The 16,185-nt window shown below is 33.9% G+C and overlaps 1 protein-coding gene across 1 annotated transcript; it reads left to right on the top strand.

Annotated features, from left to right (window-relative positions):
• Positions 1-9,112: 9,112 nt before the first annotated feature.
• LOC107625184 (soluble inorganic pyrophosphatase 4) lies at positions 9,113-13,068 on the top strand. Its single transcript, XM_016327758.3, has 9 exons — positions 9,113-9,386; positions 9,991-10,128; positions 10,245-10,273; positions 10,897-10,962; positions 11,045-11,152; positions 11,824-11,889; positions 11,983-12,103; positions 12,248-12,329; positions 12,767-13,068. The coding sequence occupies exons 2-9, from the start codon at positions 9,993-9,995 to the stop codon at positions 12,807-12,809; spliced, it is 651 nt and encodes a 216-aa protein (XP_016183244.1). The 5' UTR covers positions 9,113-9,386; positions 9,991-9,992; the 3' UTR covers positions 12,810-13,068.
• The last annotated feature ends 3,117 nt before the right edge of the window (positions 13,069-16,185 follow it).

The following is a 16,185-nucleotide window of genomic DNA, read 5'->3' as shown; positions in this document are numbered from 1 at the left end:
TACTTCTCCTTCCTTGTTATGTGATGTATGTGAAAAACATGTTTTCTATGCTTTAAAATTAATTATTTTAATTACCTTTATTTCCATTCGATATCGTGATTAGTGTGTTGAGTAGTTTCATATCCTCTAAGGCAGGAATGACTTAAAGGATGGAAAGGAAACATATAAAAATGGAAGGAAAGTGCAAAACGGAGTTCTGAAGAAACTGGCATCCACGCGATCGCATGGACGACGCGATCGCGTGCCAAGCGCGAATCAACAGCGACGCGGCCGCATGACTAACGCGACCACGCGCCTTAAGCAGAACGAATATGACGCGGTCGCATGACTAACGCGATCGCGTGGCAAGAAAAAGCTCCGAACGACGTGACCGCGTGACCCACGCGGACCCGTGACAGAGGCCACGCACCAGAAATTGCAGAAAACGCTCATAGCAAATTCTGAAGCCCTTTTTGGCCCAAATCCAAGTCCAGAAGGCATAGACCAGAGGTTATGAAGTGAGGGAATGCATCCATTCAAGGAGGGCTCGCCAATTTTCACTTTCCATGAATTAGATTTAGTTTGGAGAGAGGTTCTCTCCTCTCTCTTTAGGATTAGGATTTAGAATTAGGATTTTTATTCACTTTCAGGATTATCTCTTTTGATTACTTTTGCAAGCGACTTTATGAATCCTTTCATGTTACAGATTACTCTTTTATTAATGTTAATTGAGGTATTTCAGTTTAATATTGATTTCTTTTATTTATGCTATTGTTTCTTTTACTCTGAAGACATCTTTATTCCAAGTAGATTTATTTTTCTCCTTTTGGTCTTGGTTAAGAAATCAGTAACTCAGGAGTTATCAAACTCAAACGTGATTGATAATTGTTATCTTTGTTAATTGAATTGAACTTCCATAATCCATTGACCTTCCTTTATCTTAGTAAAAGTTAACAAAGTGGAATTAAGATTCAACCATCATCATCATTGATAAGGATAGCTAGGATAGGACCTCCAATTTCTCATACCTTGCCAAAAGTTTATTTTACAGTTATTTATTTATTTTAATTACTATTTAAATTATTTGTCATATTTGCTCCTCATTCTCAAAACTCCAAATTTACAATCTCCATAACCAATAATAAGAACATACTTCCCTGCAGTTCCTTGAGAAGACGACCCGAGGTTTGAATACTCGGTTATCAATTTCAAGGGGTTTGTTACTTGTGACAACCAAAACGTTTGTACGAAGGGATTTTTGTTGCTTTAGGAACTATATCTACAATGCGACTGTTTTATTAAAATTCTTTACTGGCAAAAATCCTAACGTCAAAATGGCGCCGTTGCCGGGGAACTGCTAACGTGTGCCTTATTATTGGTTATTGTAAATATTTTTCTTTTGCTTGTTTATTTATTTCTGTTTTTCCTTTTTAATTTTATTTGCTACTATGAACTCTCACCCCTCTCGCTTTGAGTTTGGTTCTAACTTTGTTGAAGGAAATAGAAGTTACAGCAGGAATATGCATCAAGGTCAGACCAATCAAGGATGGATGGAGCCAAGAGGATCTAATCAACCTTTTAGGCATCAACACCCTCCAAGATATCATGGACAACAACCATTCTACAATGCATACCCAGCTGATAGATATGGTGGACAACCTTGTAACTACCAACAAGCCCCACCCCGTGCCTATAGACCAACCTCTCAACATAACCTCGAACCACCACACTCAGAAGCTTCTCTTCACCATTCGCCACCGTATGATCCTTTCCTACCCCAGTTCCAATCCAATCACTCCCAAGCACCACCACTTCCCTATGTTTCATGTCCAAATCCATCACCCAGAGAATCAGAGGTTCGCCTCAAGGCAACAGTAAATAAACTTCAAACAACCATTCGACAACTGGAGCAAGCAGTAATTCAATTAGCTTCTAGACGCGCGAACATTCAAGGACCGACCACAGCCCCATGTGGACAATCTAATGAAGAGCGTAGCAAGAAGGAGACACTAGAAATTCCAGTGGACAAGACAGAGCATGAATTCGTACTAGAACAAGTAGAAGAAGCTGTCATTGTACAAGAAGAAGAGTTGGTTGAAGATCTAGGAGACGCTGAACCTCCATGGGAATCCAGAGTTGAGGAGAACTCCGTCAAGGACGTTACAGTTGATGCTAAGGAGGATATTGCACAATCCCCAAGGCAAGTCGTTTATGAAGAACTAGACGGAATAACCCAGGACACAAATTCCCTTGATGATGATAGTCACAAGTCAAGCTCTCTTAGTAATGAACTTGCATCCGCAAGTGAATTCTCTGAGATCGAAGAATCTTCCCCAAGTGAATATAAAGATGACACGGAGGTAGATTTCTCTCAACCTCCAATCTATGACTCAAGTGATGAGGAAGACACAGAAGACTTTGACCAGGACACAGATGCATTTGAAGAACCTTGCAAAGAAGTGGAGGAATTCACAGAAGAGCACAAGGGAGTAGAACTTACAGAACCACCGAAAACACCTTCCCCAAGGCCACTACCACCCAATACAAGCTTCAAGTGGGTACAATTCTTAACTTTTAACTTTACTTTTTCACTTGAATACGGTTTGCTTGAAACAGATGGCCAGCTTAGAGCTCTCTGCGGCTTTAAGAGTAAGAGGGAAATGGCTCGTGCTCAGAGCTGGGGCACAAGGTTCAATAAGGTTCCACGCTTCAACTTGAAGCGCACGGATTGGTATCATGTTCAATTGAATGGATCTCGGAAAACGTTTGGTCACCATGGTGAGAATCTACTTTCTAAACCGCCCGGATAGAAAAATATAGATCAAGACGGAGGCGGATTTAGAACCAAAGTTTGGGATCCTGGAAAATATTCTGATATTCATCACCCCGGGAACCTAAAAATATGTTTGGAGCTGCTCAGAAGCTTCACATGCCTAGTTTGGGACCCCAGAGGCTGTTGGCATTCCAAACATTGGTGGAGATTTCTGGATGAATTTAAACACAAGCCACCATAACAGGAAGCTCATCTAATGTCCAACTTAAGGACTTTAACTAAAAGTGCTAGGTGGGAGACAACCCACCATGGTATGATCGTTCCTTTTGCAATTTTAATTTTATTTAGTTTTGTTTGTTTTTGAATTTTATTTTATTTTATTGAACCTGGAATCATGCATAGCATTCACCTTAAGCACTGCATTCTGCATATTGCATTCCACATTCTGCATAAAAAAAAAATTTCGCAGGTATTGGGAGAGAATAATGAACAGAAAGTTACGCAGGAGCAGCGCTGGAGGCGTGCCAATGGCACAAATCGTCCCACGCGACCGCATCATATGGGAATAATGGCCTCCCATGCGACCGCGTGCCCCACACGGCCGCGTGACCTGGATTTCGACGTAACAAGGGTGCACAGCCGAAAGTTGTGCTAGAGTGGTGCTGGACTGGCGCTGGACGCGCAGTCCATCTCACGCGACCGCGTGCCCCACGCAGCCGCGTCACATCCTACTAAGTGGCCACTCGCATGATCGCATGCCCCATGCGATCGCGTCACCCAATATTTGGCAATTAATGATTTTTGAACAGAGAGTTGTGCGAGAGCGAGGCTGCCCTCGCGCTAGTAGCATAAAATGGGTCACGCGACCGCGTGACCGACGCGACCGCGTCAATCAATTTAAGCGCAAGCCGAGCGACCGCGTGCCCCACGCGACCGCGTCGCTTGCGCCGCACAGCTTATCCTAATTTGCCAAATATCTTATCTTTTCTCCCCCAATCCTAATTTTTTCTCCCTCCTTTCTTACTTACTTCTTCTTCCTTTCTTTCCCTTCTCATTCTTCTTATCTTTCATTTTATTTTCTTTAATTTATTTGCATATTTCATTCATTGTATTTTAATTTTGTGCATATTTTTCTTTTCTTTTCTAAATTTATTATTTTTCCATTGGTGTCCCTAATTCATATTCAACTGTTGTGTCTTTTCTGGTATTATTTTGGTGCTCAGTGACTTGTTTTACACTGTTGGGTAATATTATTTAAGTCAATGCTAATCTTTTATGATATTTGTATTAATTTTTGCATTGACATGAATTTATCTCTCTTTACCCACACTCTCTTCCCCATTGTTGCAAATTGTTGCACTATTGATTTGCCATGTACTTCTATTATTTTCTCACTTGCATGTTGTAGCTACCATGTAATTGAGACCCTTATCATTTGGCATTAACCCAATCATACTTCTTTTATTTTCTTATCTCTATTTCTGGGTTACCTTTCTTCCCTTTTTTCTTTCAGGATGGCCACCCGGAAGGGAACCGGAAGACGTTTACATGGGGAGACAGACAAGTCCATCTGCACAATCTTTAGAGAAAAGCAAACAGTTGAAACAACCCATCCACCTGCACATCTCAGCATGCACCGAGGACGGTGCAATCTTTAAGTGTGGGGAGGTCGATACCGATCTCCATGGGTTAGTATTTCCTTCTCAAACACCAATATTTTATTTTTCTTGCTAGTTGTTGCATTTGCATGTTTGTTTGATTTTTGTGCATATTTTACCACTTGGTTGAAGTAATATTTTCTTTTTCAAGAAATTTTTATAGTATTTCACTAATTTAAATTGAAAAAAAAATTATGTTAAAATTTGTTTGAAGTTGTAATTGGAACATGATTTTTGAGCCAAAGAACACACAACCTCTGAGATTTTGAGCTTATTTACATGGTTACATTATTTAACCATAAATATTTTATTCTTGTGTGTTTACTTCTCTATGATTGCAATCTTAGCTTTGTTCCATTCTATATGTCCAATATTTAGTGTATTTACATGCTTGCATATGATTGAGGCCATTGTTTGATTTTAGCTCACTTATCCCAAATAAGCCTACCCTTTAAATCACCCTTGTCAGCCACTTTGAGCCTTTTTATCCTCATTTGTTCTATATTTTACCACATCACTAGCCTTAAGCAGAAAAACAAATTAAAAACCCCAATTGAATCTTTGGTTAGATTAAGATAGAGATTGTGCATCAACTAAGTGTGGGGAAACTGTGGGAACATGGGTTAATAAGGGAATGTGTTATGTTTTTACCTTGATAAAATATTGGAAATTTGGGTACCTACTCATGTGAGACTAGAAAAATCAAAAATCCATGTGCATTGATAAGTTATGTTTATTTTTTTCTATTTAAAAATATATATATATATATATTCAATAAGTAAATAAATAAGGGGACAAAATTACCCCAATGTTAAGTTAATGAAAAATCAATGCATATGTGATAAAATTAAAGAAAATTTGATACATGAGTATGTGATGCAAAAGTGGGAATTATGGGTAGCTAAGCATGAATTTAAAGTTATATAGAGTGTATGTATGTTAGGTGAGAGCATGGTTAGTCAAAGATTCAATTTATAGCTCACTTAGCCATATATATACCTTTACCCTTACCTTAGTCCCATTACAACCTTGAGAAAGATCTCATGATGTTCGCATTGGTACATTAAATATTTGTTATTGGTTAGATGAAGAACAAAGTTTAGAAAGTATGACTAGGGAAGAGTAGAGTGATTGACCCTAGACACTTGAGAGTTAGAGTGATATACACTACCAGTAAGGGTTCAGTGTTCAATTCTATGTTCCCTGCTTTCATGAGCTATCTTCTTACAAGTTTATTTGATTTTTACTGTATGATTTGAATTAGTGAAATCTGATTTGTGTTTGTCTTGAAGAGCTTATTTACTTTTCACCAAGTAGGTAGAAACATTTTTTGCATGTAGTTGCATTCATATACATAGGTTGCATTTCATACATTTTACCACTTCTCTTCACTTTTATAGTTCTCTTGAACTTAGCATGAGGACATGCTAATGTTTAAGTGTGGGGAGGTTGATAAACCCATATTTTATGATATATTTTGTGCTTAGTTTGAGTGATTTATTCAATCCTTCACCCACTTATTCATATTAATTGCATGGTTTTACTTCTCCTTCCTTATTATGTGATGTATGTGAAAAACATGTTTCCTATGCTTTAAAATTAATTATTTTAATTACCTTTATTTCCATTCGATGCCGTGATTAGTGTGTTGAGTAGTTTCAGATCCTCTAAGGCAGGAATGACTTAAAGGATGGAAAGGAAACATATAAAAACGGAAGGAAAGTGCAAAACGGAGTTCTGAAAAAACTGGCATCAACGCGATCGCATGGACGACGCGATCGCGTGCCAAGCGCGAATCAACAGCGACGCGGCCGCATGACTAACGCGACCGCGCTCCTTAAGCAGAACGAATATGACGCGGTCGTATGACTGATGCGACCGCGTGGCAAGGAAAAGCTCCGAACGACGCGACCGCGTGACCCACGCGGACGCGTGACAGAGGCCACGCACCAAAAATTGCAGAAAACGCTCATAGCAAATTCTGAAGCCCTTTTTGGCCCAAATCCAAGTCCAGAAGGCATAGACCAGAGGTTATGAAGTGAGGGAATGCATCCATTCAGGGAGGGCTCGCCAATTTTCACTTTCCATGAATTAGATTTAGTTTGGAGAGAGGTTCTCTCCTCTCTTTTTAGGATTAGGATTTAGAATTATGATTTTTATTCACTTTCAGGATTATCTCTTTTGATCAGGTTCAATATTCCTTTTATTTACTTTTGCAAGCGACTTTATGGATCCTTTCATGTTACAGATTACTCTTTTATTAATATTAATTGAGGTATTTCAGTTTAATATTGATTTCTTTTATTTATGCTATTGTTGCTTTTACTCTGAAGACATCTTTATTCCAAGTAGATTTATTTTTCTCCTTTTGGTCTTGGTTAAGAAATCAGTAACTCAGGAGTTATCAAACTCAAATGTGATTGATAATTGTTATCTTTGTTAATTGAATTGAACTTCCATAATCCCAATCTTTTCTTAGGAAATAAATAGGATTCGAAGATCAAACCAATTAATCCCTTGACCTTCCTTTATCTTAGTAAAGGTTAACAAAGTTGAATTAAGATTCAACCATCATCATCATTGATAAGGATAGCTAGGATAGGACCTCCAATTTCTCATACCTTGCCAAAAGTTTATTTTACAGTTATTTATTTATTTTAATTGCTATTTAAATTATTTGTCATATTTGCTCCTCATTCTCAAAACCCCAAATTTACAATCTCCATAACCAATAATAAGAACATACTTCCATGCAGTTCCTTGAGAAGACGACCCGAGGTTTGAATACTCGGTTACCAATTTCAAGGGGTTTGTTACTTGTGAGAACCAAAACGTTTGTACGAAGGGATTTTTGTTGGTTTAGGAACTATATCTACAACGCGACTGTTTTATTAAAATTCTTTATTGGCAAAAATCCTAACGTCAATAAATTCGTCAGCGTTTTTAACTTTAGTATATGGTGATTTTGTGAACCGATCTCTCTATTTTTTATTAATTTTTTATTACTTGATCTTTTAAGATCTAGAAGATACTTTTTTCACGAGTTAAACCTATTTTGGTTTTTGAGATTGGCGAGTTGCACTGATTTAGTCTCTGACTTTTCAATTGCCACAATTTGGTCCCCCGGATTCAAAAAAGTGCACCAATATAGTCTCTCATGTATTTTTCATCGCCGGAACTCAATACCGTTAGTGGCGTAGCTCAAGCCTTGTCACGCTAGACATATTAAAACGACGTGGTATGTATTTTGGTGCTAAAAAAGGCATTAAATGACATCGTTTGAGGGTTTAAACATAGTTAACGTTATACCCCTCTCTTTTAATATTATTCAAACTCTGAAATGATATTATTTAATACTTTTTTAGCGTCAAAATATATAAAATATCATTTTAATATGTTCAATATAACAAAATTTAAACTATCTCATTAACAGTATTAAAGAGAGATTATATTGATACAATTTGTTAAATTTAAAAAATTAAATTGTGACAATCAAAAAATCAAAAACTAAATCAATATAATTCGTGAATTTCAAAAACTAAAATACGGCTTAACTCTTTTTTTTCACGGAAGAAAGCTCCCGTTATTAATCCATTATAAATCTACATCTACGTATAATATATGTATAAACAAAATATATGAATATGAAATATCTTTTTCTTTTTTTTTAAACGAGAAATAAAAAATGAATAACGTAGGTAGAGGGTACATATTGCACCACACGACCGTTAGGAATGGCATATCCGTCAACGCTGGGTCCCATCTCCCAAATAACGGAGACAGAATCAGAACAGTTCACAGGACGCGTTAAGGTTAAGCACCGCTTCCGACACGATGTTTTCGCGTCTCCCGAATATGCGGATAAGACACCAAACAGATGCTGATTCATGCTGATTACGCACAAATGCACAATTATCAAACTCACTTTGTTATGATGAGATAATTTCTTTTATTTTTTCTTATTCTTATTTCTTCCCCCGATTATGCCTCACTTTGCGACTATACATAATACATGGGAGCCTTATTCCTTTTATCTTTTAGTTACATATTAAAAATAATGAAATTTGAACCTCAGATTTATTCTATTCTATTTGACCATACCATTGTAATGGCTTTCATTCTATTCATGTTGGGTAATTAATTAAGGACTTTTATTTTATTTATCAGATCGAATTTATTCTTTTTCTTACTATTTTATAACTCTATATTATTTAACTATTTTCACATATTTAAAAACATTTGATAAAATCACGGTATATTATGTTGGGTAATTAGTTGTGGTGTTTCCATGTTTTCTAAAATTATAATATACGTAATTATAAAATATTATGATAGATATATCAAATCGATTCTAAAATTTTAAAATCCTTTTTAGACTAATTTATATAGTAATAAAATATTAGAATTTAATAATGAAATTGTTAAAATTTATCGTGCATACAAAATTTTTCAAAAATATAAATCAGCAAAACTTATATTATATTACCGAATATATATTAGAAATTTATTATTTTTAAAAAATAAATAAAATCACCTCGAATCCCCAAAGAAAAATTGAGATTGCTTAACAAGTGAAACATTGCATACCCATATTTTTGTATGAATGTATGATAGGATGGAGAAGCATTATTCCTTTATGCTTCCGTTCCGTAGTTCCATTCCATCTTATACTCTTTTAATTTATTTAATTTCTAATTTTATTGTCAAGAGTAAAGAAAAGGAAATGCCTCTGGCTTTAAAATGACAAGAAGCAACAAAGCCAGAGCGGGAACGAACACACACACACACAAGAGAACTCCTCTTCTCTTCTTTTGTGCATAAATATAAAGCTCTCTCTTTAACCTCTTTGCTCACACAACAAGCAAAGCATTTTAGCATTCAACACCTTATTAACCCGCTTTTCTAGAGATCCGTCCTTATAACTCCTTGGTTCCAACCCTTTCATTCCATTCCGTTAAAGCTTCTTCCTTATTTCGGTGAGTTCTTTTCTCATTTTCGTTACTCTGGAGCCTTCTTTGTTCTTGCTTCCTTCCTTTTCTTAGCTATTTACTTGAAATCTCTAGCGTTTTTTTCTTCTTTTTTTTTATGCCGTTTAAAACACTATTTTCGCAACAATAAAAGAAAACTCTGTTTTGCGGTTTTTCTTTTTTTTTTTTAATTTGGTGTATGCGCATTCGATTGGCTCAGATCTGATGCCATTTTGAGATTCCAGCTGTCGTTTCTTTCGATTTTATCATTTTATATTTTCCGTTTTCCGTTTGGTGATCGTTAATGTTATGGCCTAACTCCTAACCGCCGCCGCCGCCGCCGGCGTCTCTGGTCAAAAACGACTTCTGAATCGGAAATATAGCTTACGCGTCAAACGGCGTTAATATGTTAATTGACCTTTTTTTTTAACTTTCCTTTTCCTTTTTATGTTATAGAAAAGTCTAATTTTACGCTATTAAGTGTTATTTAGTTATCTGTGTTAAAATTTGTAGCTATGGTAAGAAAATAATTTATTAATGTGTAATGAAGGATATGATGGAAATTATTTTGCGTTTCATTTTTTATTATTTTAATATTTTGAGAGTGTTGCAGATATGTCTCCACCAATTGAGTCCCCAGCCAAGGTTGCCATAACTCAGCATTCTAAACCTCCACCACTTAATGAGAGGATCATTTCATCCATGACAAGGAGATCCGTTGCTGCACACCCTTGGCATGATCTTGAAATAGGTCACCACTAACTTCTATTTTTCTCTTTGAAAGAAAAGATGATTTTGATCAAAATGTGCTTCTTGTGTTTTCTTACTTTGTTTGGCATTCTAATTGGTGATTTCACTACAATGCAGGACCTGAAGCTCCAAAGATCTTTAATTGTGTAAGTATGCTTATAATGCTGAACTTAAATTTTGCAAATTGTTGTAGTTTTGGATGACCATTTACACTGTAAAGGGTAGTTATTTTTTTGACATCGCGATACACGTGTGAAACTCCTTTGCCCTCACAAAATGCATCAAAATTTAAATTCTTGTTGTAGAAGTCTTAAGCATCAATGCATCATAAACATTTTTTAATTGATGGCATGAATTGTGATGTAGAAATACAAAAAAGCAGAGAGATGGAAATGGATATTTTCTATTGACACATTTAGGAAGAATAGAAAATACAAAAAATTTTGTCTTTTAGCAGAAAGATTTTGCATGTCCCAACGAGTTTCTGTATCTACTATCTATGTCTTTCTCTCTCGGCATTTTTATGTCAATGACAGTAGCCAAACATAGCCTTCAGGGATCATTATTTGATTGATGCCACGCATTATAAGTATACAATAGAATGCTATCTTCAATTACAATCTCTACTAATTGTACAACTTGATATGCAGTTATGGATACAAGCTGCATATCAAGTTGTGAGCTGAAATTGTTATCTGAAAAGGAAATTAAATAAGATCTTTATGGCGAAAAAGAGAATTTGACATTTTGGTTGCAATGAATATTTCAGGTGGTTGAAATTGGAAAAGGAAGCAAGGTGAAATATGAACTTGACAAGAAAACTGGACTTATCAAGGTGATCAATCATAGCCTGTTGTACTGTTTAGCATGTTAATCTTGTTTCTGTATGATATTCCTGAACATGCATTCATTTGCAGGTTGATCGTGTGCTTTACTCATCAGTTGTATATCCTCACAACTATGGGTTTATCCCACGTACCATTTGCGAGGATAGTGACCCCATGGACGTCTTGGTTATTATGCAGGTACTTTCATTTTGCTCTTTGTCAAGCATCAACTTCTTTCAAATAATTCCCTGTGTGATGATTCCTTGGGATCTAAGCACATGTGAATGCAGGACTTTTGTCAAATCAGGATTTGGTTGCAAATTGTAATGTGAATTGCATGTATTTGGCATTTGTAGAAATGTTGTCCTTCTTGTGGATGGTAGCCTGTCAAGTTTTTGCACAAGAGCAGGCAAATTTGATATATTGTTATTAATTATAAAATAGATTTTTATTGTGATCGTCAACAATAAGTATTTACTAATGTATTATATCAGATGCAACAAGTTGGTGATTCTGGTACACGGCGCAACATTTTAAGCAAGCTTTTCAATATAGCTTCTATAGTATTTTCATGATTCTACCATCATATGCAGAGTAATCATTTTCTATTTAAAAATGATGTAGACATTGGGCCATATCTTTCTTATTACTAGGCTATGATCTGTCAATTCAAAATTCATTATTAAGTTACCAATAAATGTTTGCTAACAAATAGTCTTCTGGTTCAATCTTTATTTTTATTATTTTTTTATTTTTTGTATTAAAGATTTGTGAGCCATCTTATATTGCATGATTTTTAGTATAAGATGTGTCATGATTTAAGGTTTTGCTACTTTTTTAGATTCTAAACTTTATTCATACTTCAACAGGAGCCAGTTCTTCCCGGTTGCTTCCTTAGGGCCAAAGCTATTGGACTTATGCCTATGATTGATCAGGTATAAATATTAAATACACAGTTCCTAATACCACATGACAAGAACACTTCTTTTTTTTGTATTATTAATCATACACTAACTGACAATTTTCAGGGTGAGAAAGATGACAAGATCATCGCCGTGTGCGCCGATGATCCCGAATATCGCCATTATAATGACATCAAGGAGCTTCCACCACATCGTCTGGCTGAAATCCGTCGCTTTTTCGAAGACTGTATCCTTAAAAATTTTTAATGCTCTTATACTATAGTTTGGTCAGAACTTCCTTATTGTTAGGATCTGCTTAAACACTCGATTACATTATTCTTCTTTTTGCTTTTTGTTTTGGCACAATGTTTTTCCTTCATAAAATAAATAGACAAGAAGAATGAGAACAAGGAAGTTGCGGTAAACGACTTTCTTCCTGCCACAACTGCTTATGAAGCAATCAAGCACTCCATGTAAGCTACAATTTATGTGGTTCATGCACATTACTAATGTTTCTCCTCAGTTTATTAAACTCGAAGATTTTTATACCTTAAGATTAATGAGTTTACATAAATTGATATCATAAAATTTGACCCACAAACTCTTATTTGTTTATTGGAGGATCTAAACTGGCAGACCCTTAAAACCCATACGAGTCAACTCGAGTTTTGGATAACCTTGTTAAGAAAAGTTTAGGGTCTATTTGCCATTTCGTTTAAGGAAATGTATTTGTTTACATTTTCAGTATTCTGTATTTTAAAAGAGTTGTAAAAAAAAGTAAAAAATAATAAAGAAAATTTTTCTGAACAGGTCCTTATATTTTTTTGCCCTAATAGTGCCTTTTCTCAAATATTCTAAGAATTCAGTTTTAATATTTACAAACGTATAACTATTTTTGTTTGTTCTGAAGGACCCTTTATGCGGACTACATTGTGGAGAGCTTGAGGCGGTAGTGTTGATGCGTGGGAATTTCTTTGATCCTGAAGAATTGAAGACATACTTATTATGATTAAAGGATGCAAGTTTTTACGAATATACTATATATTATGACGAAAAAGAAAAGGCTATATATACATGCATATTATTTTATTATTGAAGAGTGTGAATTCATATCTTCATTGTTTTTTTTTTTTTTTTTTGGTTAAGTAACGGGGCTAACGCCCTCATATATTTCATTATTAATACCAAAATTACATGTTCGTTCTCGCCTTACTTTTGTAGTCCAAGATGGCTCAAACATGCATTTTCTTTTTATATTATATTCACCATTACCCTTGTCTTTATGTGCTTATGGACTGTATATTTGCCGTATGAAAACTATCGATTCGGATATAATTTTGTGAAAATAGATTAAGTAAAAAAAATTAAGAATAAGTAAATTGTGAAGCAAATATTTTTATTAATGACAAATAAATAATACAAGAACTAAAAATAAGAAATAGTAATGGAGAACATGTATTAAGAATTTCACTAATGTCACAAGAGAATGATTGAATTTTTTTAAAGTGGAATATTTAATTTTATGAATTTTTGTTTGTATTTGATGAACAAAGTCAAGAATAATTAGAAAAATTAAAAGAGAGCAAAGAATAGAGATTATTTTTCCAATTTTTAGAAAAATCTTTTTATAGAAGTGAGTTGAGGTTTTTGATAGTCTCAAGCTATTTTAAAGGGAAATTATATTATTCAATGGTTACAATGTCATATTCAATTTATCTTTTTTATTACAAGACTTGTTATTAAATATAGTTGGTTGAAGATATTTTTGGGTGTTCTCGTAAGTCTCTTTCACTGAAAATAGGTGTAAGAAAAAAGTTGATTTCCATAGAATACGGTAGTAATTCTCATATTGTTCTGGATATTCGTGATAAAGAGATATTTGGATAAAAGAGTGCTCATGATGTGATATTATTAGTGATGAGACATTTAGTTTGATTCACTCTTAACTAAATGATGTTTTCTACACTTCAAATTTAAATAATCAGTTTTTACTAATTTAATTCACTTAAAAAGATTTAATTTTTTTGAATGTTCTTTTTGAATTTTATCCTTTTGGTCTAACACTTATAAGAGGAGGTTTACTTTTTTTTTTTTGGCTATGTTTGAACTATCTAAAAATTATTCATATACAATAAAATTAAATTTTTAGTGTACAACAACTATCATTGACTTCTTTTATATTTTACAAGTGTCATGTTTATCTTACGGCCACAATCTCCGTCTCTACCAACTATATTTGTTCCAGCTTTTCAGAATTTTTGATGTGGAGGCTGTTTTTCAATACTGTATTAAAAGGTAAAACAAAAAATTAAAGAAAGATATTAGATGCCATGAACAATTTATATGCAGAAAAAAGATAAGGATGCAGAAAAAAAAAAGGATAAAAGAATGTGGACAATTTATATGAATGAATAAATATGAAATGCCTAGTTCAGATGAACTTGTGAATGGGTCAATTTAGATTAACTTTTTGAGATTAATCTAAACATGTATATTTATTAAAATAAAAATTCATGATATATTCAGATACATATCTTAATATATTCGAATTTAATCAAATTCTTAGGATCATTGTTGTGTTCTTGTTTCTTTTCTTCAATGCTCTTGCAGCAGTAAGTTAAATAAGTCTATGAAAAATGATTATCAATCAGTCTAGCGACTATAACAAATATGAGGAATGATAGGGGCCAGCAATTTTGGTATTTTGTAACTATCAATTGGCCATCAATAGTGTTTTTAATGGTGTGATATTATATCTACCGGTGAGAAATCACTCATTTTTATTTTGATGGTTAAGTGCTGGCCAAAAAACACAAAAGTTGCTGGCCCCTAGACTTTTCTAACAAATATTATTGTGTAATAAAAGTCAATTATAAACAATAAGTATTCTTAGGAAGCTAAAAACATATTCAAGAGAACTTTACACATGCAACAATAATTCTACATTGGGAAACAAGATAGAGAACATACGCAGACTCCACTTATAAACAATAAATACTCACTAAATATTAACAAGACTTGTTAGCTTTCACTCTATAGCTATTTAGATATGCCCTATACTTATTTTGTTTAAGAGAAAGTATAAAAATAGAAGCAAATGTAAGCAAGACTTCCGAGGAATGGAAAGAAAATTATCGAGAGAACAACAAATTAAGATTATGAGAGAAGCATTGGTGAAAGAAAATGAAGACTTCTGAGGAATGGCAACGTTTTATGGTAATGATAGCAAAACCTCAGTCCGAGAATTCTGAACTTCCATCATCATGGGTCATTAAAACCTAAAATATATTTTAGCATTATATATATAGACTGACTAGACTAATTAAGTATTGTTAATAATGATTAAAATAGAGTAAAGTATCGTTTTTGTCCTCAACGTTTGGGATAAATTCTATTTGTGTCTCTAATGTTTAAATCGTCCTATTTATATCCCTAACGTTTGTAAAAGTGATTCAACGTTATCCTGCCGTCAATTACACATCATGAGCGCTTTAGTTTGAGTTTTAAAAATCTTTTCTTGAAGTTAGAATACAAATGTCTGGGATAAAATCGATAATCTACTCCGAAAAATAGCTCATCAAATGTTGAAACTAATTCCTACAACATTTACATAATTCACTTTTCTAGAGACATAATTGAATCTAAACACAAATAGTGGGTATAATATTAAATCGAACACATCCAAGTGAGACTTAATTGAGAATGAATACATCAAAGTGAGAATAATTGAAAAATATAATCTGATTTGTTAGTATAATTGATAATAGGATAACATTGAATCACTTTTATAAACGTTAAAAATACAAATAGGACGATTTAAACGTTAGAAACACAAATAGGACTTACCCCAAATGTTAGAGAAAAAAAGGATACTTTACTCATTAAAATACGAAGAACATATGTTAAATGAATATAACTTCAGAAGCATTTTTATTATTAAAAAGGGCTGGTGACAGAAAAAATGAGATACTAACAGCAATGTAAAAATATAGAACATGGATATGAATAATAAAATATAGATCTTTTTTTATGTGAAAATGGGCCGATGCAATGTAAAAACTCACATTGTAATATTATTATATCACAACACATGAACATGAATTGTATTTGAAGGAATAAGGCCACCATGCTTCATTAGTTCAGTTGGTTGAATACTTCATTTTTGTTTTAGAAGTCAGTCTGAATGTATTTCTTAACCTTTCAAATAGCTTTGGTTGTTGATAAAAACTTAACCAACAATAATGAGTAATCTCTTCCTCCAAATTTAAATGATAAAGACTAGACTAGATTAGAATAAAGATTGATTGCCCTAAACTTAGAAAAATGGTA

Source organism: Arachis ipaensis, chromosome B2 (assembly GCF_059453495.1).
Source record: "Arachis ipaensis isolate K30076 ecotype BB chromosome B2, ASM5945349v1, whole genome shotgun sequence".
Lineage (NCBI taxonomy): Eukaryota > Viridiplantae > Streptophyta > Magnoliopsida > Fabales > Fabaceae > Arachis > Arachis ipaensis.
The sequence above is the reverse complement of the archived record's forward strand: the minus strand, read 5'-3'. Positions and strand labels throughout refer to the sequence as shown.